General features: G+C 46.4%; 1 protein-coding gene and 2 long non-coding RNA genes across 3 annotated transcripts; 1 reads left to right on the plus strand and 2 right to left on the minus strand.

The window, feature by feature from the left end:
• Window positions 1-14,360: 14,360 nt before the first annotated feature.
• LOC120660209 (CBS domain-containing protein CBSX1, chloroplastic-like) lies at window positions 14,361-17,323 on the minus strand. Its single transcript, XM_039938628.1, has 8 exons — window positions 16,884-17,323; window positions 16,195-16,282; window positions 16,030-16,094; window positions 15,787-15,835; window positions 15,512-15,570; window positions 14,882-15,055; window positions 14,700-14,766; window positions 14,361-14,619 (listed from the first exon to the last, which is right to left on the minus strand). The coding sequence occupies exons 1-8, from the start codon at window positions 17,058-17,060 to the stop codon at window positions 14,585-14,587; spliced, it is 714 nt and encodes a 237-aa protein (XP_039794562.1). The 5' UTR covers window positions 17,061-17,323; the 3' UTR covers window positions 14,361-14,584.
• Window positions 17,324-18,657: 1,334 nt separating this feature from the next.
• LOC120660210 lies at window positions 18,658-19,869 on the plus strand. The gene is made up of 2 exons (XR_005669431.1): window positions 18,658-19,115; window positions 19,501-19,869. It is a non-coding gene; the product is annotated as an uncharacterized LOC120660210 (long non-coding RNA).
• A 173-nt stretch (window positions 19,870-20,042) lies between these two features.
• Window positions 20,043-21,025, minus strand: LOC120660211. Its single transcript, XR_005669432.1, has 2 exons — window positions 20,475-21,025; window positions 20,043-20,350 (listed from the first exon to the last, which is right to left on the minus strand). It is a non-coding gene; the product is annotated as an uncharacterized LOC120660211 (long non-coding RNA).
• Between the last annotated feature and the right edge of the window lie 5,951 nt (window positions 21,026-26,976).

A 26,976-nucleotide genomic window follows, 5' to 3' on the forward strand; every position in this document is an offset into this window, starting at 1 on the left:
ATCCTATTATTTTAAATTATGCAACTATTATTATTATTTACTTGTGCATTTAAGTTGTTGGAGTTGAATGAAAACCTTAGATGCATAATTCTAGGTACCAATTGATTGAACCCTAGAACTGAGTCCGCTTAGTTGCTATGCTAATAGGACCGGTAAAAGTCGAGTGATTTCCTGTCACTCGTGAGCTTTATAGGAGTTGATTGTTTACTTTTTACAATCACTATAAGGACCATGGACGGATTTGGTCAACATCTTCATCGGAAATCCATCTGTGTTGATAAATCTGCTAAGGCCGCAGTGTGTGGTAGCGGTGGTTAAGCGTTTGAAAGTACTAGCCACATGGCGTAAATATGGTACGCGGTAAGCCTAGTAACTCCTCGGCCCGGCAAGTGGACATACCTCCCACTCTCTCGTAGATATAGGAAGTTAAATAAAGTTGAAAGTTATATTAAGTTGTGCAACACCACGGCTATGAGGGACGAGGTGAGTGCCCTATAGTCGGGGAGAGTGGCACTGCTCCATGAACCGGAATGAGAAGCCAAAGGTTGCTTGGGAGTGGCTCAATGGTGCTTCAAGCATGTGTGCTAGGTTTATCCTTGCAAGGTTGAAATTCGATTCGGAATCGTCCGCTTCTCACGAAGATTGAGACTGCTTAATCCCTTTGCTGCATAGAGTAAGAAGTTAAACAATGATGATATTCAATATGATTGGATGCAAATAATTCTACCATGTTTGTATAGACAGGTGCTTACCTAGAATATTTAATGAACCTAGAATCTGAAAGCTAAAACTTGAAATTAAGGACCTACTCTTTGTGGCTTTTCAGCAAAAATAAACCCAGAGCTTTCACAAGCCTTTGCATGTCTAGTTAAAGGGATATTTTATACCCTTCTTCGGGTAAGCCTTGCTGAGTATTAGTATACTCAGTCTTGCTTGTGACTTTGTTTTCAGGTAACTTAGTGAGATTGACGTCATCTACGGGCTTCATCATGATGTCATATATCATCGCTAGTTGTCGTTTTCTACTTTAAGTTTTTCTGAGGTATCTTATCTAAATTCTCAAACTAAGTTTGTGATAACTTTTACTATTAAAGTTACATTTTGATTATTGTAATCTCTGGACTCACCTTCGTGTGAGGTATGTTGTTTCGATCCGAAATTTAGTGGTTTTATCGGGATTTTACCCGACAGACTGTCAAATTTCTCTGTATTAAGTGCATATTAACCATTTTAGTAGTAATAGTGATGGTTAACACATTTGATCCAGATTAATTTTGGCTGTTCTTCCACATCTGCCATGAAAACACCCGAACGTGGTGGACTACAAAGGATGGATAGAGCTGTCACCACCTACCGACTACCACAACGGTTCCGTGGAGTGGAACACAACCTAAGGTAACTACCAAGCCTGGGCACCACACCCACAGCTCTCGAGCTACTTGCTCCTACCGTGTACTTAGATAGAAAGCAACCTCAAATAAGCAGAACTTGCTACTTACACAGACTCAAGATCCCGCAGATCAAAGTAAGTACTTAACAAGTAACTAAGACAGAAAGTAAAGATAGCGAGAAACTGAAGTTGAGACAAGGAACTTACTCAAGTATATTCCTCCGAGGTGGATACAAAAGTAGAGTAAGACCGAGAGAACTCGAGTCCGCTCCTTTCAGCTCGGCTTTCACCAGAGCACTCACCTCACTCTCTTCCTACTCAACACAAGAGTGTATCAAGAGACTCTCTTCTCTTTGAATTGGTGTGTTTTACAAGAGGGGTATGGTGCTCTATTTATACTACTCTAAGGTCGGTACTTGTCGATGTTTACCGCCAAACCTGCTCAGGGATACCCTTAGCAGTAAGGTTTGTAGGTAGGGATCGACTGCTCTAGAACTCGATGGTGCAAGGAACACAAATATTTAGACAGGTTCGAGCCGCGAGTTGCGTAATACCCTACGTCCTATGTGGTGATTTTGTTGTCAGTCGAAACCCACCGGCGAGCAGCGACGGGCAACACGAAGAGCCGGGAGGTTGCTGGGGCGCTGGCAGGCACTGCTCCCTCGTCGACGGCCCGCAATTCCGTCACGCGCCCGGAGGATGTGTGAAAACCGGGCGACCTATACCCGATCAGGAGGGTGCAGACGTGCTCCGAACAGTTTCCTGCATACAAAGACACGTGTAAACGTAAGTCCGAGCCGTGGTCGGCTCCCCGGGACGACTCTTGCATCGGCTTTAAAGAGCCGATCGAGTCCCGGTGTTAGATGGGATCTGATTGTATCCAGATATGACAAATAAAGCAAATAACTATAAAACTGCTTCAATTAAATCTAATTGATCCAATCCACGATGGTAACAGCTTCACTGCTAGATCGGAACATCCTACATGTGACTAGGCCTAATGAACATAACAGATAACTAAACCACAACCCAAAACAGAGGCCTAAGAACTAGCAAGAGCCGATTCCCGGAACAATCCCTATCAAGGCTAAGATAAAGCATCTATTACACCATTGGATCATCCAATCCGTTTGCAAGGCCTAACCTAGCAGATATTACGCCAACTCTTAAGATAAGAGCAAACCAGAACAGATCAGATCTACTAAACATAAAAGAAGCAGGGTGTTGCCTCTGTGCAACTAATTCTATGCGACAAGAACTAGCATGAGATTGAAACGTGACTGCACAGAGACAACATGGTATTCACAGATGATAAGCAACGAAGCACAACAGATCTACTAAAAGCCATGCTACGAACATCATGATAACTAGTACTACTCGCCATCAAAAATGCTTCAGTACGAGTAATACCAAGGTAAAAGCAAGAACAATACTGCCCTGATCGCAAGAAGCGATCAGGGCAGCATGGCGCTTACTTGGATGAAACCCTAGGATTAGGGGTGGCGATGCGCCGAGAGTTATTGTTTGCGAGTCGTGATGACGCTCTCCTTTACGAATAACAAAGGATACATATTTATAGTCCGGAGACTTGGGAAACAATCTAAACTAATCTTGTCCCGATGGGACTCTATCTCTAACCTTGAACTAAATCTAAAGATACATGGCCCATGTGGCCCAGATGCTCACGCAGGAGCCGATTTACAAGTCTTCTTCAGTCTTCTGCCTTAAGCCCATCTTGATTTCGGCCCATAAATTAACCCTGTTAATTTATGGCGATAACAAATTTGTATTACCTTAGGTGTTGATGATTGTTTGGAGGGGGTCCCTGCCCGCACTTATATATCCGGGGGGGCAAGGTTACATGGAAAGTCCTAGCCGAGTACAGTTGGAGTCCTACTACAACACAATCGGGTACTTTCCTTTGTACTGCAGCTAGTCCTATGCCTATTCAGGTAGTTACAAGAGAGATAAGGTACATCCATGAGCTATCCCTTACTCTAGAATATTCTATGCCTATAAGCAGTCCCGCTACCCCGAGTCTGACAAGCCCACGAGCTCTTCGTAGCCGAGTCCTGCAGGTGTCGAGTACTTGGCTGGGCGTCTTCGAGTACCTCAAGTTGTCAGAACGTCCTCCTGGTTGCTTCTGGGCCTTCCTTCAGATACGTCGAGTAGTCCTCCATGTACTTCTGGTTGCTTCGAGGCTATGAGGTGCTCAAGCCCTGAAATCTTGATCATATATGGTGCGCGAAGTACTCGCGCTCCATATGGAGTAGCCCCCGAGCCTTAGGTTGAATCGCAGAATCAGGCTGAGGGTCACTTCAGTCTTTTTTCTTCATTATTTTCCAAAAAAAATTGAAAAATAAATCTCTGATGCACATATCCCGCAGCCCCCGAGCCTTAAATCAAAATCCCTTATACTGCGAGTAGCCCCCAAGTGATAATTTGGAATTAAGGATCTAAGACGTGGCATCAAATTTTATTTTTCAAAATATTTGCAGGATTCATCAGATCCGGTATCCGAAAAGACCTCTTTTCGGGTAAAAATCCCAGAAAAATGATGCTAATGGATATGCCACACTAATTGCACCCGAAATAACTTCATAAATAAAACCCGGGATGTACTGCTCTTTACTGTGTGCTCACGTGGGACGTTACTGTATAGAGAATCTGTATTATTGCGTCCTTGAATGCGTCCGTGAATGTTGTAACTGTAGCATCACGGGTTGTTCTCTAGTACAGTCCCTTGTGGCTATAAAAGGCAGGAGAGAGGCTTTGCCAGAAGCACCAACGTGTAGCAGCCATGGCTTATCCTTGGTGTTCTTGCTCTCGCCCTCCTGAAGTTTGTGTAATCCTTTCCAGCAAAAGATGCTAGAAGAGAAATTGTGAGTGACAAGAGAAGTCCCTGCTACCTCATCCTGCAACCCTGCTTCTCTTGATGGATCCATGCTGGACATCATGTCCTTGCATCTTTCAATGAGGTAGGTTTTTTGTAGACTCGTTGCAGGTATGTGTGTCGTGCTCTTGGGGTTGCCTGTTTTTGGGTGCCCAAGAACAGACATCTCTGGTAAGGAGACTTAATCTTGTCACAATGTATTCAGAGAGAAGGAGAACTTTCTCCTCAAGATGCTACAAGAGGACTTGCGAGGCGATTACTGTAATCTACCTCCATACTCTTGAAACTTTTCTCCCAAAATACGAGTATCATTATTCCCTTAATGGGAATAACAAGTTTGTACTTTGTCACGGCCTCGGGCCGATCTAGCTGCAGCAGGCTTCTCAAGAAGCCAAGAAGTGTGCATGAAGACCCGAGTCGCTATAAAGTTAGTTTGGAAAAAGTACTCGAGTTGTAATATCGAGTAGTTGTACTGTGTTGAGCACTTTTCCTTATTCTGGAATGTAATCCCAGTCGAGGAAAGTAGAGTCGAGTAGTTGACTAGGGATGTGAGTGTTTTTTTTTCCAGAATGTAATCTTAGAAAAAGGAATGTCTTAAAAAATTCCATATTTTCCGCAATTTGGCAACGGACTGTTGGCCTGTTGGGTGTTTTTACTATGCTACCACCGCCATTATAAAATGAAACGGTAACTAGGTTTTATCCCACCGGCCGCCATTTAGTTTTACTGCGTTAGATCTGTTCTTGCCTTCCAGCCTCCAGATCTACATTTCTTGCTTCTCCTTGCATCTCAACTTCACCTTAGGGTTCCCGTCAGTGTATGCGCGTGAAGCGCTCCGTGGATTTTCGAATGGCACCCAAGAAGTCAAGAAAGGGGAAGAGTGCGGCTGCGGAGCCGGCCCATGAAGAAGGATGGAACACAAGTAAGTGCTCCGAATCTGACCTAGAAACTTTAGGTTCGGCTAGTCTTTTGGTTCCCAGATCTGCTGTCCAATGGCGTCCTGCCTTGGGCAAAGATCATCCGTATGAAATTGTTGCTTTTGCACCTTATCTGGAACGGGGATTGGGGTTTCCTTGTTCTTTTTTCTTCTCTAGGCTCCTGCGCTATTATATGATCCAGCTCCACCACTTGACCCCCAATTGCTTTGTTCACATTTCCATCTTCGTGCATTTGTGCGAACCTTTTCTGGGCATCGAGCCCTATTTCGAACTCTTTCGGTTCCATTTCCATTTGAAACCGCAGTCGGATTCCTATGTTTTAGATGTAGTTGGCGGTGCGGGTCCTCAGCTAAGGCAGAGGAAAGATAGAGTTTATATCCCCTATAGTCTTAGTAGCAAAGTAATCGAATGGAAATCCAAGTGGTTCTATGTCGAGAACCAGTGAGAAAGCTTCCCGATGATTACTCCAGGCCCACCTATCCAATGGCCTGAGTGGAATAAGAAACCAGTCGACGAGAGTCAGATTCCTAAACTACTCGAGCGAATTGCCGTTCTTAGGAAGAATAACTTGACTGGAGAAGCGATCATGTTTGACTGGATGAGAAGAAGGATCCAGTCGTTACAGGCTCGGGAAACACTTGGTTTCCAGTATCAAGGAACAGCTAACTCATCAAGGTACTCGGAGGAAGAGATCTCAGATGAGGAAATACTTAGTCGTGTCCAACAGTTGCTAAGGGATGTAAAGAAAGTTCCCTTCGTTCCTGATATGTTTTCAGCTGCGAATCCTCCGAAGAAGGTACCAGATAAAAGTAGTCAATGTACAGTAGTCGAGTAATTTACCTTAGTGTGATTCTGATAGAATTTGCTTTCTGTAGGAGGATGTGGAGCGCTTTAAGAGTAGTCCTTCACCGCTAGGCATTTGTTCGCCCTTTTATTCTTTTATGCGCTTTTCAATCTGTCAACCAAGTTCTAGTATGCTTATATCAATTTGCATATAAACAGTGCTGATGTCTATCCTTGGTTATGTAGATGAGGAGGCGGCTAAGGAGAGGAGTGATAAGGAGCTAAGCCCTACTCCAAGTATAGATACCCAGACCGGGCATTCCAAGGGTGCTCGGTCAGTGGCGAGGAAGCATCGCAGCTCCTCCCAGACTATTAGCGACAGGTAAGTGGCTAATTAGTTGCAATTGAGTACTTTTGTCATTGATTTGCTGATTTTGATTTGAATCTTTCTTTTTAAGTCCGGCGACTAAAGTGCCATGGACCTCAGCATCTGGGGATGATGCTGTGGTGGGACAAACCGTCCCTTCCACCATAGTGGACTCGTCAAAAGGGACTAGAACTACTTTTCCGGCGAGTAGTTCCACTATAGATAAAGCCGGTGATGCGGGTAAGTAGGCCCTAATTGTGAAGCCGTCCCGCAAATTTGGCATCAAGGGGCTTCCTCTGAAAAGAGCTCCAACGTAAGTTTTCAAAAAAACTTGTATTTTGTAGGTTTTTGTCTGTGTATCGAGTAGTTTATAACTACTTTGTCTTTTCAGAGACACGATCTTGGAGAAAGATGCTGAGGACGACTCAGCCCCCAAATCGGCAATGGAGAAGCCTCCGGGTACTCCTGATATGAGTGCTCGTGAGACAGAAGACATGGTGAATTCCATGCTTCGGGATTCTCCATTGCCTGACACCGAGAGGAGCGATGAGAAGCTCCCAGAGGATGGTGGAAGCGACAAGCTTCCAGAGGAGGAGGATGGCGAGAAGTTTCCTGAGGGAGGCGATGGAAGACTGCCTGAGGAGACTGTTGGCGGTCGATTTCGATGATATTTACCGCCAACATTCCTTCGAATTTCATGCTTTTGGAACTATATTACTATAATTTTTACTAACATTAACAAGTTTCATAAGTTTTGAGGATTATTTGAAGTTAGGAACAACATCTGCAAATTTGAGCCAAAACGGGGTGGACCCCAGGCCGGCCGGCCTACCCCTGCCACACTTGGCCATGAGACTTCGTGGAGAGTCACTTGAGCCCAAGGACAAGTCATAATAAGATGGGTTCTACGAGATTCACAAGCTAAGGCCGAAAGGCCTGAACCAAGTTAAGTGGAGGTCAAAATCATTGACAATCCGAAGAACCAGAGCCCAATTCAACTTGTGAAGCAATGTGGGCCTAGAGAACAACAAGTCGGTGCAACACGAGCCTGAGCCGAGCCAGAGCTAGGCCGGCCGGCCTAGGAGAGGCCGGCCAGCCCCTAACTTTCACCGTTGAAGCTACGCAACCGTTACCGACCTCAAGAGGAGATCCAGAGCGTCCCTGCAAAGGCGGTGGCCACGCGGTCACATCCCTAGGCTAGCCGGCCTAGGGGAGGCCGGCCGGCCCCACTTGGCGGCCTTTGAAGCTCTACCTTGGCGTGAAAGACAAGCATAACCGTCCTACCTGCATGCAACTAACGCTCAGCTCAGTACCGACCTCAGAGTAGTATAAATAGAGCACCATACCCCTCTTGTAACACACACCATTCCATAGAGAAGAGAGTCTCTTGTACACTTGTGTTGAATAGGAAGAGAGTGAGGTGAGTGCTCTGGTGAAAACCGAGCTGAAAGGAGTGAACTCGAGTTATCTCGGTCTTACTCCACTTTGTATCCGCCTCGGATGAATTTATTGAGTAAGTTCCTTGTCTCAACTTTAGTTTCTCTCTAGCTTTACTTTCTGTTTTAGTTACTTATTAAGTACTTACTTTGACCTGCGGGATCCTGAGTCTGCGTAAGTAGCAAGTTCTGCTTATTTGAGGTTGCTTTCTATCTAAGTACACGGTTGGAGCAAGTAGCTCGAGAGCTGTGGGCGTGGTGCCCAGGCTTGGTAGCTACCATAGGTTGTGTTCCACCCCACGGAACCGTTGTGGTAGTCGGTAGGTGATGACAGCCCTATCCGTTCTTTGTAGTCCACCACGTTCGGGTGTTTTCATAGTAGTAGTGCAGGTTGTCGTTGGACTCCCCTCTCATCCCTTTCTGAAGTCCTTCCTCTTCCAGCCGCCGAAGTAGATCAAGTTAGTAGTTAGCTCGTTAGCTAGTCAGAGTAGTAGGTTATCTGGAGTTAGGCCCTCTACCCTTATCTTTTTCTTGTTGGTTGTGTCCGGTTGAAGATCTCTAAATTCGGTCGAAGCTTTACCGTTCCTTGGATTCGATATCCTAGGTATACTCCCTGGTGAAAGCTACAATCGGTCTCTGTGCACTTACGGAGTAATTCGTTAGGCTAAGGAGTGCCAACAGAGACCCCTGCAGGTAAACTTGTACCATTCTTATACTGAAGAAGTACTTTTTCTTAATTAAGTAGCGTATTTTTCTATTAGATTCCCAAAAATCAGGGAATACTGTGGGGATAGTTCAAGATGTGACGGAGAAAACCATCTATGAAGTGCGGGTGAGTACTTCCCAGGTCTCTTCGGGAAGTGTCTTGCCGCGAGAGAAGGTGGAGCTTGCTTTCAAGCTACTGAGGGTAAGTAGTCGAACACTTCGAATACTTGAGTATAGATCGAGTAGTATACTGATTTTATTTATTTTTGCAGAAAGCATTGGGGCGGGTGGGTGGCCAAGCCCAGGACGATACAGAGCTGAATGCTCTGAGAGAGAGGGTGAACACGCTCTCATCAGAGAAGGCTGCTCTCCAGGGGAAGCTTAAGAAGCTCTCCCAGGCCAAGAAAGGTTAGTCTTTAGCATACATGATGCCATCTACTAGTTGATCTGCTTGGTGTTTATAAGATTTTCTTTCAATCGAGTACACAGCTTGTACAAAATCTTTAAAGATTCAGGAAAGCTTAGTACTGGACCTAAAGATACTTATGTACCGAAACACAGATGAAATAGAAAAGCTCAAGAAAATCAAGGAGGACTCTGACCGGGAGGCAGCGACAGTTCTTCAATAGCTCAAGACCTTGTCAGAGTCCTGGGACTCGATGCAGCGAGAGCTTGTGGAGCTGAGAGAAGTCAGGGAGGCTGCCTAGGAAATAGCCGAGGTTATGGATATCCCGAAAGGGAATGAAGACGAACCGCTCTCGTTGGCGGGGAAACTTCGTAAAGTACCCGAAGCCTTTGAAAGCTATGTCTCCGCAACCACCCGTCAGTACGTGGGTCATGTACTCGGGTTGGTAAAATCTTACTGGCCGACCACTCGGTTGGACGTACTTGGGAAGGGAGCCAAAGCTGATTGTAAGGAAACTTTCCTGGTGGCCGACCAGATAGTGGAATCCATGAACAAGCCTGATTCTCCTTGAACTTTAAATATAATTGATTTGGCATGTGGGCCGGAAGTACTTTTGGACAAATATTGAATATTTGTGTAATGTTTAAGTACTTGTTATGTGGTAGGATTGTGGGATCCTTTGGTGTGTCGAGTAGTTGTACTCGAAGGACCTGACTGCTGGTAGCATCGCGCCTACTCAGTTATAATAGTAGATACGAGGAATTGTATCCGTAGGTGCCTTAGGAGGCAAGGTATTCTCGAATGGGGTCGAGTTTGTGTGATTCTGAATCAGAATTCTAGTGTTGACCGGTTAGGATTGAATCCCGCAGGATTAACCAAGTGGGAAAAGCACTTAAAAGAGTGTCAAAAAGCCGTAGCTTAAAGCAAATTTCCTTTTTAAAGGAAATGCTTTGTTAGAGCGAAGCTCATATGGACTTTGTTGACCAATTGGGGGGAAAGCTCTTATAGAGTATTCAGAGAGTTAGGAGCTTAAGATGTTCCTTGATAGATAGGTGAGCAGGAGGCTCTTGTCAACCTATTTTAGAGTATCAAGAATTTATTCGTACTCCTTGAGGGATTTTCATAGTTGACCAGTTAGGATGGACCTTGCTTGGTCACCCAGATAGTATACAACTGTTGTGAAAATATCCTGGACTACTCGATCTTATCGAGTAGTATGTCCTATACATGGACTGGATTAATTTCTAGAATAGAACTGTTAGGATTGAACTCCATCGAGTTAACCAAGACGTAAATATTCTAGAAATATCCCAAACTTACTCGAGTAAGGCGATTAAGGTGTCCTACCCGAGGATTGGAGTAACTCTTCGGACAGGTCTGTTAGGTACGAACCCCGTCGAGTTGCCCAAGACGAAAATTGTCAAGAGAGTATCCAAAACCTACTCTATACAGGTCTGAATGGACAGGGGCGCTGCTTCCTTTTGCTGTTTTTGTTTTTAGTTGCTTGTCCTCTAAGTTTATGAGATACGGAAGGCTAATTGGTTTTCTAATTGTTCGGAACTGATCACGTGGGCTCTCCTATATATTCGACCTATCGGCCTCCACCAAAATACGATCTAATCGAGTTAGAGTTTTGCCTCTCCTCGCTGCTGCGCTGCCTTCATAGCTTGCTCCATCACGAGCGTCGGCGTGCGCCGGCAAATGGGAGAGCTGTGCTCTTGTGATCCTGCATTGGGAGAGGGTGAATCAGATTTTGGGATGCGCCAAGCGTGACTGCTCGAGATCTTCACCATGGCGTGTCCTCCGTCCAAGTCGGCTGTTGCGGCGTACTGTCGTCTGGAACACCGATTGTTGCGCTCTGTTTGAAGGACCATCTTTGTCCCGTCTGTGCCGTTCGTTTTCCCAGCGGCTCCCGCTTAGTACGTATTTTGTGATCAGATCTATCATGTTTATGATATTCTTACTATCTAGTATGTTAGAGTATTGCATGCTAAGTTTTATTATTGTCATGTTTAATCTAGTTCAGAATTTAAACTTATAGTTGTATTTTTTTTCCAACAAATAGTTTACCGACACCACATTACACACATTGTTCAGAAAATGGAGTCCACAAAATACGGCAACCTCAAACGTAAAGTAATTGGAAGCTTTCTCTTGCTTTTTGTTCCCATTGCAAAACTTGAAGAAGCTGCAAGTCTGCTCCTAGTACCCATAGCTGGACTACCAATGGCTTGTGGACTTGCACTCTTCTTCTGTCCTTGATTGATCTTAGCTGGTGCACTATTGGTGTTTCTTATGCTCAATAGAATTATGTACTCCGAATGGCCGATGTAGCACTTTATCTTGGAGTATTCTAGAATTATGTCCTTGTTTCTTCTATCCTTGGAAAGCACTATGGTTAAAGAGTATCAAGAATCAAGTGACATCTTTTACTTCTTAAGTCAGTCGACTAACTTAGCGGGGGTAAGCCAGCTAAGAGGGTAGAATAAATGGTCAGGCAATGACGGTCTGACACTCATGAGACTGAACGTCTTAGAGAGGTAAGCAGCTGGGAGGACAACAAGCGAGAAAAGACAGTTGAAACACTTCTAAACTATCGTGCTGGCCTTGCTAGACTAAACCTTGATCCCAACTAGATATCGGGAACTCGGAACTTGCTCCGGCGGCCTCAGAAAAAGGACTCATAAAGGGATAAGAAGGGAGTCTAATGACAGTCAGCTACCACTGCTATAAAAACACCCCAACATTCCAACATTTCCCCTCTTTCACTTACATGTGACCCTAGCATGTCATAACCTACCTCTTTTCTTCCCCCTTTCTCGCCCTTCTCTGCCATGACCAAACCGAGCACCTCACCGCCAGCCAAAATCTGACTGCCCCCACCACCTCTGCTTGATTCCACTAATGGCCACCCCCACCGCCTCCGCCTCCGCATCCTCGTGCCCCTGCCCTTCCTGGACACCCCAGCGCCTATCTGCTCCTCACAACTGCCTTCACATCACCGCAGTGGCTCAAGAACCCACTTGTCGCGTGATGCTCCAGCACACTAAGCAACATGAGGGAGGGTGGATACGATTGCGGTGCCACCTCCAGGCCAATGGTGAAGGTGTTGTGGAGGCACATGTGGGATGGAATCAAGCGCTTGCCGCTTGAGGTCGTCGAAGGTGTTGAGGAGGACGCCATTGGTGGCCTAGGTGTCTAGCTCGCACAGCTCGTCGGCGTCCATGGCGAAGGTGAAGAGGGAGACAGCGGGGCGTTGAAGAGGAAGGAGATGATGTGGAGAGAGCCCATATGCCAGATGATGTGGTGAGAGCTGACGTGGATGGTTGTGGTGATGTGGATGTTGACCCGGTCCAAAATCGCTTTAAACCGTAAATTACTAACAAGAGGCATGAAAGATTACTGGTATTTGAATTGCGGGTATTTCTAAACTCTGCGACAATTGCAGGGGGTAAAACGGACTTCACTCTATTCCTTATGCACCACAAGTCTATACTATAGAGATCGAAAACAATTGAAAATGTTTCTCACCCAAACTGGATCTGTCGTACCCCTCACGCCGGACCCACCTATCAGGGCCAAAAGAGGTGGGAGGGGGTGGAGACCCATAGAAATCGCGAGTTGGAGCGTGTTTCTACCAAAATCTAATTAATTTTTACACCGATACCTCGCTTACCCACCTGTCCTCTCTTTGACTCTTTCCGTCCATTCTCGCTCGAACTTAGGACTCTCCTCGGTCAAACTGAGCCGCACCAGGACTCTCTCTGCCATGAGGGCCTGTACGCCATGGTAGGAGGCAGATCCCAGTGGCCAATACCGAGTGCGAAGGCTGCGGCGAGCAGCACAATGCTCGGAAAGCGGCAGATGGCGAGCGGCTGGTAGCGCGGCGCGTGGAGCTGGCGAGCAATGATCAAATGTGCGCGGAGGTGAGCAGAGGCGACGACAGGCAAGCGAGAGCAGCGCTGAGGGCCAGCGAGGGGCGAGCATGCAAGCGCGCAGTGCAAAAGGGCTGGTGCGCGCTGGATGAAGGCAAGCAGAACCAGAAGCAAGCTCCGGCAACGGCAGCCGTGCAGAGGCTAGCAGACACGCCAAGAAAATTGCTACACACGCCCACAAAAAATACTTTTTTTTGTATTTTGCATCAAACTCGGATGGTGGTGAAACCAAGAAGACTGAGAGTGGATCCAAGCTGCGTGTGCTTGGGAGGGCAGTAGATGTTCCTATACACATACACTAGATCTTTCTAAATTATTTCTTCTTGCACAATGTGGTTGATTCTCTCAATAAACTATAAATAAATTAAATATAATTAGCTTCTTAAATTACACACCCCCACACTGGATCCGTCTGTCAGTCGCACCCCGTCTCAATCCCCGAACGGATCTCGTCAAGCTCTCCTCGGCCATGGAGAAGCTCTCCTGCTAGCCTCGTTGTTTTCCTCGTCGAACACATGCTGTCTCGTTGTTTTCCCATCGAACACATGCTGTCGTTGAGGGCGCCAAGGCAGTGTTGTAAAATACAATAAACATATAATATAAGTTTAGAATATTTTCTAAATACGTGCGTGTCACACATACATTTTACTAGTACTAAAAAAGAGGGAGCACTTGTTTTAGGCTGGTCTGCTGCGGGATGAAACAAGTTTCTGAACAAGGACATGACAGAAGCATACACTGGTTACCTCCTAGGAGGTGAGAGTTCAAAGAAATCACAGCTGCCGATTTTTGGAATAAATAAAATATTTTAACATTTAATGTAATCGGGGAAAACAGAATCAAGCAGCTCTTCCTCACGCACGGAGAGAAAAAAGTGCCGGTCTTCTCGGATCACGGCACGCAGCTCCTCACGCACGGAGGGGGGCGAAAATCCAGACATCTTAGAATACGATTCACATTCACTCCGTTAAATAACTCCAGCCAAAAAAATCCAGACATCTTAGAATACGATTCACATTCACTCCGTTAAATAACTCCAGCCATCTCTAATAAAGTAACGGATGGGCACAACGTGACATAATGTCACCTTGCCTCACTTTATTAGAGAAGCAAAGATATGTCACGTTATTAGGGAAACCAAAGATGCCGCAAAGTTATTACAGTGTCAGGTCACCTCAAACAAAAATTCACGTTGCATCATGGTATAAAAACGTCATGTTACCATGTATGAAAAATGGTAACTAGATCACCGTGTTTTCATGAGATTGCACAAAAAAATAGTTTTTGTTATGTGTTCGTATGTCACATTCCCACAGCAATATTAGATCTCAACTAATTGTGCACCGAAGTTAAATCTAATTATCTGTTTTCTGATTTAAAATATATAAGATAAATATTAAAACTATTACGTCCTAGGAGGTAATATGACATTAGATCAATAGACCACATTCACTTGTGTACCGTAGCAAACCCTAGAAATATTTACCTCAACACAAGATTCTCATCATATCACAAGATCTAGACCTCACTATATAAATCAATAAGAAATATCCAGGAATACAAGGTTCAAATAAATAGTGAAACATCAACCTATACACCGCTACACTAGCACTACCTTATATTGAGAGGGAACCAAGTATGATTACCTCAAATGAATTAAGCAGTTCCTATATGAATCCATATCAAAGCCCTTCGCAATTTATATCAATCCGTATACAACACCATATCCATCTATTGGTGTCTAGGTAGAACTTGGAGCTGCACTACTGCATATACAACAGTAATGAACTTCATCAATCAATCTCTCAATGAATTGAACCCCTAAGGCACTATGCGATTCAAGCACCTTCTTCAGATTTCTTCTTTATTTTGAGAGCAGCTTTGACGACATTTCCCCTTGTTATCATCCCAACCTTCAGGAATGGAAATTTCATATGTTACACACAAGAATGCTCATAATATTTTGTTCCGGGTATTGATCTAAAGCCAAAGGAACAGCAACATGAACGCAAGGATGGATCCACTTACTAGTTTTCCTGTGCTATCAACTACAGGTAATCTCCGGTACTTGGTTTCAAGTAGCAACCTTGTGGCAGCATCAAGATTAGTATTTTCACGCACCGCAATAGGTGAAGAAGTCATAACATCACCAATGACTTTGCCATTAGTTTTGCTTAGCAGCCTTTGTATCTCACGGAATGTCTGTAGAACAGTGATTATGAGTTTAAAAAAAGTCTATGGCAAAGAGATGACCACAAATTCATTCATAAAAGTAGTGAAAACAAATGAGACAAATAATCTGGTAGTACAAACAGTGGAGCATGTTATCCTCATTTTAACTGCTACAGAAATATATTGTTTAAGCTGGACTGATTGAGAATTTCTGATGTACAAATAAAAATCTGGTTCAAAGTCTGATGTGGTGCAAGCATATATTATTCTAAGGAGTTGCTTTTCTCAACATATAAAATTCCAATCAATAAAAACTGCCTCCACATTGAAGCAGAGCACTTCATCTCAATAGGTGAGAGTTAAAAAGGTCAGGACTCAGGACAAATCAAGCTCATGTGTAAAAACAATATTTCTTTAAATAGTATAGTAGCTAGCCAACATGAATAATTCAATCAATACTCAGGCTATACAAAAGATGAAAGATACCTTCCATGTACTATCCACATCAGGGAACATGTTTTTATTCGTATCAGCCAGTCCATTTCCTGAATCATGAGTTGAATATGATAAAGTAACATATATAACTAAAAAGATGAATTGCATGATTCAATAAAATAATTGAGAAAGGATACGATTTAAGTGTTGTATGAAATATACTAAAGACGACATGTGGAAATGCATGGAAAATACTTTCTAAACAGATGGTGTAATATGATTTCTTTCTAAGAAAAAGATTCAAAGTTCAAGCAAATCATGAATACCTGACATTGAGTCCAGTGCTAACAGATCATAATCTGAGACGAGCCCAACCTGCAGGTGCAAATATTGGAAATATAATTGACATCAAAGATAACAATGTAATAAGAACCATGCCTATCGGTGTAATTCAAGTTACCAGAGGAAACCGAGCTAAGTTTATGCAGTTCAATAACAACAGAATAGCACCAAAAGAACATTCTAACTCTGTAAGACAGTTGGGGCAAAAAGATTTAGGATAAACTAACCAGCTTCCAGTTGTCGTCAACCACAGGAAAGCCAGAAATCCTGTGCTGCACCAACAGCTCGAGGGCTACGCAGAAAGAAACAGAACAAGTGAGCAACTTCGGAAATTACCATGCAAACAAGCACAGGCATCACACTAGGAAATCACACTAGGAAGGAGGGGGTACCTTCATCAACTGATGTTGTAGGCTTGACAACATGTAGATTTTCCTTCCTCGTCATGAAGTCACCAACTGTGTAGACTCCATTGCTTTGCTGAACAAGGAGGATGCAGATCATCAGCACAAAACTGATGTTTAAACCCATATACATATATTCGATTCCGACATGAGCAATTGCCTTGGCAGATGAACACTAGATGTGTGCGCTTGCTGAAAGAGGCATGTGAATGACAGGAGTGTGAATTGCACAAGAATGACTCTTGTCATTGAATTTTCTCTGTTTGCTTTCAAATTTGGGACGTCCTCCTAATCTAAAGGAACATATTTTTTGTAATACAAACTGTTAGCTTGTTACAACATACAAGGAGGTTACTTCAGCAAGCGTAACTGTTCACTTCTTTTAAGTTTTGAAGAAGAAAAGTCTACGATTTCATTCTTGGTTGGATTTGGCAGGAAAAGGAAGGGATTGGCGTCAAACATAATTAAACATTCCAATTCAAAGCAGCATCAATTCATTTTTAAAAGCGTAGGGAGGAGTACTATTCTAAACATGTGTGGGTACCAAAATAGCTTCAATTCCTCTTAACCAAAGAAATTATAGAGAAAAGTAAAAGCGAGGCAACGGTGCAGGAGGAAAAGAAAAAACAAAGAATCAAGCGAAACTGAAAAAAAGGGAAATCGACCGCCGTTCTTACCCCGGTGACGCCTCCGGCGGCTGGCGCGGCCGCTGCGGCGGCGCGGGCGCGCACGGACCTGCAGGACGCCGGCCGTCGGCCTGGCGCAACCCGCCCCGGGCGGCGCGCGGGCGGAGAAGGGTGGCGCCGGGCGGCGAGGGTAGCTTCAGAGGCGGAGAGCAGCAGCGTGGCGTCCATGGCGCCGCCGTGCGTGCGCCGGGGGGATTGGGTGGTCGATCCGGGCGGGCCGAGGATGGACGGCGGATGGTCGAGGCTTGATGATGAGAGGCTGCCGATGGATTGATTGGGGGGCTATGTAGGTAGCTCTAGCTGGTGGGGAAGCAAAATCAGAGAAGCATGCGTGTTGGGATGGGATGGCGCCGGAAGACGACGACGACCACGGCGGGCGGATAGGGACCGGACCATTCTCGGCCGTCCGCGGCCACCGTTTCCGTGATGAACGCTCGACTTCTGCACTGCACGTGCTCGCTCTGGTTCAACATCTCGAAATGGAGGCAACGCGCCTGTAGCGCGATGGCAAGAGCGTTTAGAGGTGTTGTTGATTGAAACGAGCATCACAGCTAAAGATGAAATTCATGCCGCTAACCTTGTCATCACTATACCTGGGCATTTCTCGGGTCGGGTCGGGTTCGGATCGGACCGAAAAAAACCCGGTAGAAAAACTCATGGCCCGAGCCCGCCCGTGGCCCGGCGAAAACCCTAAAATATTGGCCCGAGCCCGCCCGCAGCCCGACCCAACGGCCCGCGGGCCGACCCGCTGACCCGACGGTCACCCACATGATCCCAGAAACCAGCAGCAACAACGTACAGGCATGACTAATTTAAATATTACATGATCCGAACATCACAATTCTGATAAAACAACTGTACAACACATGCACCACAGACAATAGTTCACACAGATCACAGATGTGATAAAATAAAATGGCAAATGGCATAATAAATAAATAAGATAACAGATCACATATGTGTCTTTTTGATCGGGCCGTCGGGCCGGCCCGCGGGTTTAGTTTTCAGCCTGCACCCGACCCGAATTTTTCACCGGGCTGAAATCATGGCCCAGACCCGCCCGCCGTGTTCCTCGGGCCGGGTCGGGTCGGGTTTTTTTCGGGCGGGTCGGTCCGGGTTCTTCGGGTCGGGCGGCCTATGCCCAGGTCTAGTCATCACAAACTCGTTTACACCAATCGCTTTTGAAAATCCATCGTAATTTCGGTAGTGAGCATGCTCGGAAAATGAAGAGAACTCGTATACGAGCCTAGAGAGGTGGTGGTCGGGTGGATGACATAATAATAAGGATTTATGTCCAAAATATATCTAATTTTCGTTTTATCCGGAGTTAATCTTTTAAACTTTAATCAAGCGTGTATATATCATCTACGACATCAAATAGATATGTTCTTAAGGCATATTTCATAACTTGATGTAAATTTTACAAAAAAAACTTGATGAAAATTAATTTTATATTATCTAACTTGATGAAAATAGAGACATTTGAAAAGTAATAACTTTATACCAGCCGGCTATAAATTTGCGCGGTCGCCTCAATCTGTTGTTGATTTGTGATCAAGGATTCATGAAGGCAGGCGGCTTTTCTATACTGCACTGGGCAAATAAGCTTTCTGGACCCACTTGCTCGACGATATCCAGCACCCCTCCATCCATTTCGCAATTTTTTTTTGCGTCCTTCACCTTGGTTAGCATCTCCCCGCATTTTTTATTTTTTAATTCTTTCGTGAAAGATTTTCACAAATAGACCTCCATCCATTTCGCTGATGTGGCACCGACCTCGGCGCCATATCGCCCGCGGCCGCCTGTCCTCTCTCTGCAACTCGTTCATTCTTCCTGCTCGCGCCCTCCTCTTTGTGCCCGCCGCCGGCGTCACCTCCGACCGCTGCTTGTTGGGCGCCCCACCCCTCCACCCCCTCTTCCGCGCGCCAGCCTCCTCTCTCGGCTCCGCCCGTCGCCGGCCGCACCACTTCCCGGAGGCGAGCGCTGCCCCCGCCTCCTCCTCCGCGCTCTCGAGCAGGCCGGCGCTCGCCGCCCGCGCCTCCTCCTCCGCGCGCGCCAGCACGCCGGCGCTCGCCGCCCCCGCCTCGTCCTCCGCGCGCGCAAGCAGGCCGCGCATCTAGCCGGCACTCGCACGACCTCCTCCACCCGGCGCCCGGCTCGAAGGCCCCCTCGCAAGGCCCGAGCACCAGGACAAGATCTCCATCACCTTCGATTTCACCACAGGTCCATTTCGACTGCTTGATTCTAGTGCCATCCGATTGATGCTGATAGATTTGGGAAAGAGAAATATGTACAGTCAGTATTTTGTTTTCAAATGGTGATTGAAATTTCAGTATGTTTAGGTCCGTGGCTCTGCTTACGGGAAACAAATCAATAATTTGAATAGAAAGTGGTTGTACAATAGTTTCATATGACCTATATATCCATAACTCTGGCATATTTGGGCTTGTGCTAGGCATCTTGCAGCTATGTGTTTTCTGCTTCTGCAAAGGTGAAACCATGCCATGCATATCAAGTCAAAACAGCTTGATTTCTTCCTTTGTTTATGTGGTTTTTCTTGATTGGTGGCTAGCTTTTTCCTAACAATTTGATTGTGTGTGTATTGCAGCCAGGGTAGTGATGACTGAGGAAGAATTCTGGACCGATTAGGCCTTGCCACATCAGGGAAGCATACAAAAGACTGAAGCTTGAAGGGAAGATAGCACGACGATCTGATCCTAGTTCCTAGGCTCTTCGGTTAGAGAAGCATCTCCGTTGATATCAATCAACTAGCTGTGGAACCATGGCCATTCAGTTGCCATGTAACTGCAAGTATCATCTTACATTGAGGGGGAAATGCTGTGTATAAAGTAAAGCTACGATTATTAGCTAAGTGTACTGTATTTTGACCATCGAACAAATTATATGTACCATTCAGGTGTATTTAAATATCATTCATGTTTGAGGTCCAAAAGAAGCAGAGGTATAGCTTGCTACATATGCGCTGTATGGGCAACTATGATGAGCCGTGGATTTGACTTCTTGCATTGTTACATTAAATCTGTTCTTGAAATATGCCTAAAAACGCTGCTTTGCGCCCAGGTTCTCTTCAATTTGAACTACAACTCTGACCCATATCGCTAGTTACAAAATCTGAAATACCACATACACTGGAACAACTTTAGGTAAATTTGATGATTGATAAATATAGATATGCCGCCAATGATATAACATCAAACAATCAGCACATGTATGGATACAAAGAGATAGAACTCGAGTCACACGTACACATACAAGCTAATAGGGCTACTTCATTTCGATTGTTCTTCCCGTGAGCATTACTACTTAACCATCAAGTTAACGTTCAGATGAACGAGCAAAATGACCAAGGTAATTCCTATATCCCGCTCTTGCTCATGTTCACTTGTAGCTGATGCCATCATATGTTTGCAGAAAGGAAGTCGCCGGACAAAAAAAACCTGCCGACATTGAAGAAAGCACTAGTGAGCATCTGGCATTACAAATCAGCATACTGACTACAATTGACAACTTTGATCTCCTCGATAATCTGTAATTTAGGGAAGAGTAAAAACAAATCGATACCTTCTCTCAAGGCTTGAAAGGAGGGAGACCTCTGTAACCAGGTAGAAGCACTGTCGGCCAGATTACAGGCGAGCGGAGATGCAGAGACAGGGCTGCATGCGCGGAGGAGGCGAGGATGGCGAGTGCCGGCCTACTTGAGCGCATGGAGAAGGCGGCGGGGCGGTGCTCGCCTCCGTGAGGTGGTGCCGCCGCGGCGGAAGAGGAGGTAGCGCCGGCGGCGGGCGGAGCCGAGAGAGGAGGCCGCGGGCGACAGGGGCGAGCCAGGAGCTGGGCTGCAGGCGGAGGTCGCGCGACTCGCGTGTGCAGGCGTGGCCGGCGCGCGGAAGAGGTGGGGTGGGGCGCCCAACAAGCGGCGGTCGGAGGTGACGCCGGCGGCGGCGGGCACAACGAGGAAGGATGAACGAGGCGCAGAGAGCGCTGGCGATATGGCACGGACCTCGGCGCCGAGCTCGGCGCACGTCTCGGCGCCAAGATGTGTGGCGCCAGGGTCGCTGCCACATCAGCGCCACGTCAACGAGCAGGGCGGGCAACTCAGCGCCGTGGTGGGCAACTCAGCGCCGTGGATCACGGCGCCGAGACGTTAAAGCTCGGCGCTAGGGGTCGGCGTCTATTTGTGAAATTATTTTGGGTGAAGGGTCAAAAAGCAAAAAAGACGGTAGCATCTCCCTCCTCTCTACTAGTGCTGGACGCGCGCATGGTAGAAATTGTATAGGTTTATGATGTAAAGGTGGATTATGTGGGTATTGTTTGGGTGTTTATGCCAACGGATGAGGTGCAACAGGCAGTTACAACAGATAAGTAGAAGCAATTCACTAAGGGGACATAAAGCGCGCTAGAGGCGGCATCAGGACCCCGACAATGTTCTGAATATGATGCAATACAAGCTAGGCGGGCACCATAGTTGACAACAGTGAGCAGAAATGGTCATGCAGGTAGTTTTCTGGATGAGCTGAACAATCCATTTTAGTCTTACAAATTGTGGAGGCAAATACGGGTCAATGAATGTAGGAACATTTGTTACACAGCTAGATATATTCCTTGGTTTGTTGTGGTAGTGACGAATGAGTAAATAGAGAATCGTTTTCCAGATTATAGCAGCTGGTGTGGCCACAAAGAGGGAGATGATAAATTGCAGTGGTTTTGAAAGGTCCTCTGATGGTATTGCAATTATAAGGCTGAGTAAGGAACCCAACAAAAGAGCCCCTACTTCAACTGCAGGAACCTGAATTCTACCACCAGTTAGCATACCAATGGCTATTTCTCCTGCTCGATTTCTTCTTGGTTGCTGTTGCATCTGACCTACAAGAAGTAAAATAGATTTAGGAGGAAACATTCAGTTTCTAATGGTAACCGTAGCTCTCACTCAGGTTTATGGTAATTGTTTATGTGGATATGTTTCTGTAGCATCCATTTTAATTGGAATGGAAAGGCGAAAGCTAACAGACAGTTGCTATTCCAAGGCTTAGGTAAGTAAGAATGCAACATGTGTACTATAGATCATGGAGTTTTGACTGGGTATGATTATGTACCTCTAAGCAGGTAGTAACCAGCAAAGGAAGATGTAGTAATATTATTCGAAAGTATGCAATTATGGCAAAGGTGTTTCTGTAACAGCTATCTTAGTTCCTGGAGGTTTAATGAGCATGAATATGTACCTCTAAGCAGGAAAAGTATTTATAATACCAGGATAGAGAGCAAATAATTTTGATAATTCTAAGTAGGGCAATTGCCAATCCTATTCTGTGATTGCTAGCTAATTATCTGAATAGAGTAGGGCGTTTGGGATTTGCTAATAACATTGTAAATTGCAAGGGTTTATAAAACATACAATGTGGCAAGTTCAGCATGGAAAAAATTATGCAAGGCTCATACCAGTGAGATATGTAGTATGAGGACGAGGAGAAGGAGCTTAAGCAGCAGGTTCTGCAACCTGAAAACAGTGAGACTTCTATGAAGGCAGTGCCTCTCTCTGAAGTATTTTCAGGAATGGACGACTCCTTTATAGAAGCTCTCAATTCTTGTGCCTTTGAACATGAAATGGTGACAACTGAATATTATAGATGCATACATTTGCATTCGTTGGAGAAGAACATTTAACATTTTTCTTTGGTTATCAGAAACAGGCCAATGGAAAACGATCGTTCAAATTTGTACTTGTTCCTGGGGAAATTAGCAGTTTGAGTTACTCAGCTAAAGTTAAATTTTGGAAAAAGTAGGAAATATACCATTGGAGCTTTTAGGAGAGGAGAGTTCCAGATTCCATTGCAGAGGGGAGAAATGGGAACAGAGGTCATAGCTGAAAGGGGATTGCTTGTATGAACTTGGAGATAGATGTCTTGTTTCTTGGGCTTCATAATGAAGATGCAGTTGGCATGGTACGATCTTTGAATAAAAGAGCAGGCAGCAGGAGCAAGTTGTCTTGCATTCATACCCTGTTTCAAAGCAAGCTGCAAATCCTGTTGATGGACAGGCTATGGCAGGCAGCCGATAGAACGGCTTGACTTGACCCGGAAGCGCCAGCCATGGCCCTGACCTTCTCCCCTCATGTGTTCAAACACTATTAGATGGTTGCCATTAGGCTAAGCAAAGTTTGCAGTTAAGTGTATTTAAGTGTAGAAGATAAAATGGAAAATGGTGCTACCGTAACAGGCTTCAAACTTTACATTTTGCGGAGAATAGTGTGCCGTTTGGGGCATGTTGGTTAAAAAAAATAACATTTATGGTACCAGACTTGCGATATCGTGTAACTTGCAGCGAATTGATGATAAAAAAGAAGCAAACAACTCCCTAAAAGGAAAAAAATGTAGTAGCAAGCAAACACGGCACAGTATGTGGAACACAGGGCATGTGCAGCAAAGTAATTTACGGGGGGTCGGTGTTCGCCGCCAATGAACTTGACGCTGAGTTTGTGCTCGTCATCGTCGAGCTGCTCGAGCCTCTCGGTGCTGGTGTTCGCCGGCAGGCCGGTTTTGACATTGAGCTCGTGGAGGCTGCCGAGCTCGAGCTGGTTCACGCGCACGACGCAGCGGCGAGAAATTTCGATATTTGACACTCAATACGCATGTCTAATGCGATTTGACATTTAATTCGCAAACCTTTCGAAATATAATCTCTCGCACGCGAATTCTTTCGATTCAAGGGATTTCATCTTTTTTTATTCATCTCTCAACTTTTCTTTTTCTTTTTCGTTTCACAGCCCTACTGAAAAGACAATATTGCCCTCGCCTTATCCATTACCAGGATCCAATCGGCCCGTCTCTCCTTTTCCCGTCGCCATCGCAAGAAGCCCCGCCGTCGCTGCCGCTGCCCCTCCGCCGCCGCCACCATCAGGGACGACCTGGCTGCGTGCCGGTTCGCAGGCAAGCCGCGCGAGGAAACGACGCGGACCTGTTGCGGGCACAGATGCGGCTCACGAAGGCGGCGGGCACCCCGCGCGGTGCGACGGCGTGTTCGCGGCCGCCGGGCAGCTGGCCGGCGCGGACTGCGGGCGCCGCGGCCTCGCGGAGCGGCCACGCGGCTGGCCGCCGCGACGTCGGAGGCGCACGAGGCCGCGAGCGCCCGGTGCACGAGCTCCGGCGGGAGCGCGGAGAAGTCCGCCGTGCCGGCGCCGGCATCAGGGGTGGCTGTCGTCTCTCCCGCGCGCTGCCGCTCGCTCTTCCATCCGTGAGCCACAAATCGCTCCCCCACCCGCGCGCCACTGCTCGCTCCCCTGCCCGCCGGTCACCGCTCGTTCCCCCGACAACGCGCTGCTGACGGGGCTCACCTGCAGCTTCAAGCTGCCGCCGCTGTAGATGGCGCAGGAGGCGGAGGAGGACGCGGCGGCGACCTTGACGCAGAGCAGCGCGCGGGCGCCGGCGAGCTGCGCTGGGCGCGCGCCAGCTGCGCCTTGAGGACGTTGACCTGCTTCTGCAGCTGGCAGATAGCGCTGGCGAGGAAGTCAGGACTAGTAAGGACAGATGGCAACTACATCAGATATGATGGTTCGTCTCTCTCCCTACGAGAGCCCGACGGCGAGCTCGACGGCGTCGCCGCCGCCGTCTCTCTACCGCGATTCTGCGCGGGCCACCGCGTCAGCGAGGTCGTCGTCCCGGACAGGAGGGCCCATGGCACACGATCCCCGTAGACTGGGTGCAGCGGGCGCGTCCTCATCCGTCCACGCAGTTCCCTCACCCCTAACTCCTGGGCCATGGGAACCAGAGAGATGGCCACGTCTGGGGTGGGCGCGCGGAGTTGGTGAGAATCCCGTCCACATCCCATGCTCTACCACAGCGATCCCCCCTCACGGAGGAGACCCCAACCCTAGTTCCTCCCAGGAGGAGTGCCCTTTGTGCTCTCTGCGACAGGAGAAGCTTCTTGAGAACCCTTGGTGTTCTCACCTCAAGGAAGTGGATGCGGATCTAGGCGAGCGGCTTCAGCACATCTGGGATCGAAGCGGATCGGTAGGTGTTTGCACTGCGATTCTCGTTTTTTTCAGAATCGATTTCCGCCCAATTTCTTAAGCCGATTCGAGGGGGTGATTCTAGGATTTGGTCCACTCTTGGAGGGGATTCGAGGTCTTTTGCTCAGGTTACCAGGTCTAGTCGAAATTCGATGGCTGGTAGAGGTTTTGCTGGTGGGCAACGACCCCCGAGAGAGGAGAGATTTGGACATGAGAATTTTGGGGACAATATGGAGGGTTTTCGTGGCTCTAACACGAGATTCCAGTTTGGGGGTGGCTTCCACCAAGGTGCTTTCCATGGGGGGGGGCGCTCAGTGGAGGCCGAGAGGAGCAGGAAGGAACCAGTATCAGAACAGAGAGCATGAATTTGATTTAAGGGAAAATCTGAGTTAGGGTAGAGAGGAAGATCAGAGGAAAAATGAGGATACTACTCAGAGAGAGTCTGCTCAATCTACTAACTCTGAAAAACCTGGCACTGGGGGAAACACTAGGGTTCAACATGAACAAACAGACGATGCCAAACAACCAGATGATTCTACCATCCCTATCAACAACAGAAATTGCATCAGATGTGGCAGAGTGGGTCACAAGGCAGAAGACTGTGTGCGCCCTTTGATATGTGGTAGATGCAGGAAAGAAGGGCATGTACCCAGAGCATGTGAGGAAGTGATGCCCTGGGAGTGTATAGCCCTCTTTGTGGGTTTTGCAGCTCTGGGACAGGGATTCCATGTCATTCAAAATGAAGGAGTGGAACAGAGTGGAAAAGAAATGGCTAATTGTGCTCTAATCAAGATCACCAAAGGTTCTGTGACGGCTAGACAGCTGGAATCTGAATTTAAAGCACAAGAAGGCCCTAACTCTACTTGGAGGTGGTTTGCCAAGAAGATCTCTGAGAACACCTTTCAGATGAGGTTTCCCACTGCCAAAAAAGTGGAGGAACTATCCTTTTTTACTGGGATGCAGATGGGCACTGTTCCTGATGTCACCTTCAAGGTGGAACTGTGGAACCCGAATGTTGGAGCTAAATCCAAACTTGAAACAGCCTGGTTCAGAATATTTGGAATACCACTTGAGAAAAGAAATGATAAGAAAGTTAGCTTTGTAGCCTCTTTGGTGGGATTGCCTCTGGAAATTGACAAGAATAACTTAAAGAGATGGGAGTTTGCTAGGACCAAAATTGGCTGCAGAGACATTACCAAGGTACCTACTGTGGTGGAATGACAGCTAGACTTTCACTTCTATGATTTTGTCTTCCAAAGGGAAGTTCCAGTCGAAAGTGTGACAAATGCTACTGGTTTGAAATGGACAAGAAATTCTGATAGACAGAAAGATGATAACCCTTCACCAAAGAAACCCAGATGGGGCAACTCCAACTCTGGTGGAGATAACAGTGGATCTGGTCAAGCTGGCCCAGAAATGTCAGGAGATAAAACAAATGAGAATGGCAAAGCTACAGATGAGGATGCAGCTCAACAAGATAAGGGGGTGAGATCTACCTCAGAGAAACCAAATGGGAGCCTGCCTCAAAGTGTCACAGAAAACACTAGACAGGGAAGAGACTGTTATCGCCATAAATTAACAGGATTAATTTATGGGCCGAAAGCAAGATGGGCTTAAGGCAGAAGATTGAAGAAGGCTTGTAAATCGGCTCCTGTGTGAGCATTTGGGCCACATGGGCCATGTATCTTTAGATTCAGTTTAAGATTAGAGATAGAGTCCGATCGGGACAAGATTAGTTTAGATTGTTTCCCAAGTCTCCGGACTATAAATATGTACCCTATGTTATTCATGAAAGAAGATCATCATCACGTCTCGCAAACAACAATATCGGCGCATCGCCACCCCTAATCCTAGGGTTTCATCCAAATAAGCGCCATGCTGCCCTGATCGCTTCTCGCGATTAGGGCAGCGATGTTCTTGCTTTTACCTTGGTGTTACTCGTACTGAAGCGTTTTTTATGGCGAGTAGTACTAGTTATCCTGATGTTCGTAGCATAGCTTTAGTAGATCTATCGCGCTTTGTTGCTTATTGTTTACGAACATCATGTTGTCTTTACGCGATCAT

Source organism: Panicum virgatum, chromosome 2N (genome assembly GCF_016808335.1).
Source record: "Panicum virgatum strain AP13 chromosome 2N, P.virgatum_v5, whole genome shotgun sequence".
Taxonomy (NCBI): Eukaryota; Viridiplantae; Streptophyta; class Magnoliopsida; order Poales; family Poaceae; genus Panicum; species Panicum virgatum.

Excerpts from the sequence above, each read along its gene's own strand:
- LOC120660209 (XM_039938628.1), bottom strand. The coding sequence starts at position 17,060 with ATGGACGCCACGCTGCTGCTCTCCGCCTCTGAAGCTACCCTCGCCGCC. Across the intron at positions 15,836-16,029 it reads TTGACGACAACTGGAAGCTG|GTTGGGCTCGTCTCAGATTA; the intron begins GTTAGTTTATCC and ends TTGCACCTGCAG. Across the intron at positions 15,056-15,511 it reads ATGTGGATAGTACATGGAAG|ACATTCCGTGAGATACAAAG; the intron begins GTATCTTTCATC and ends ACTGTTCTACAG.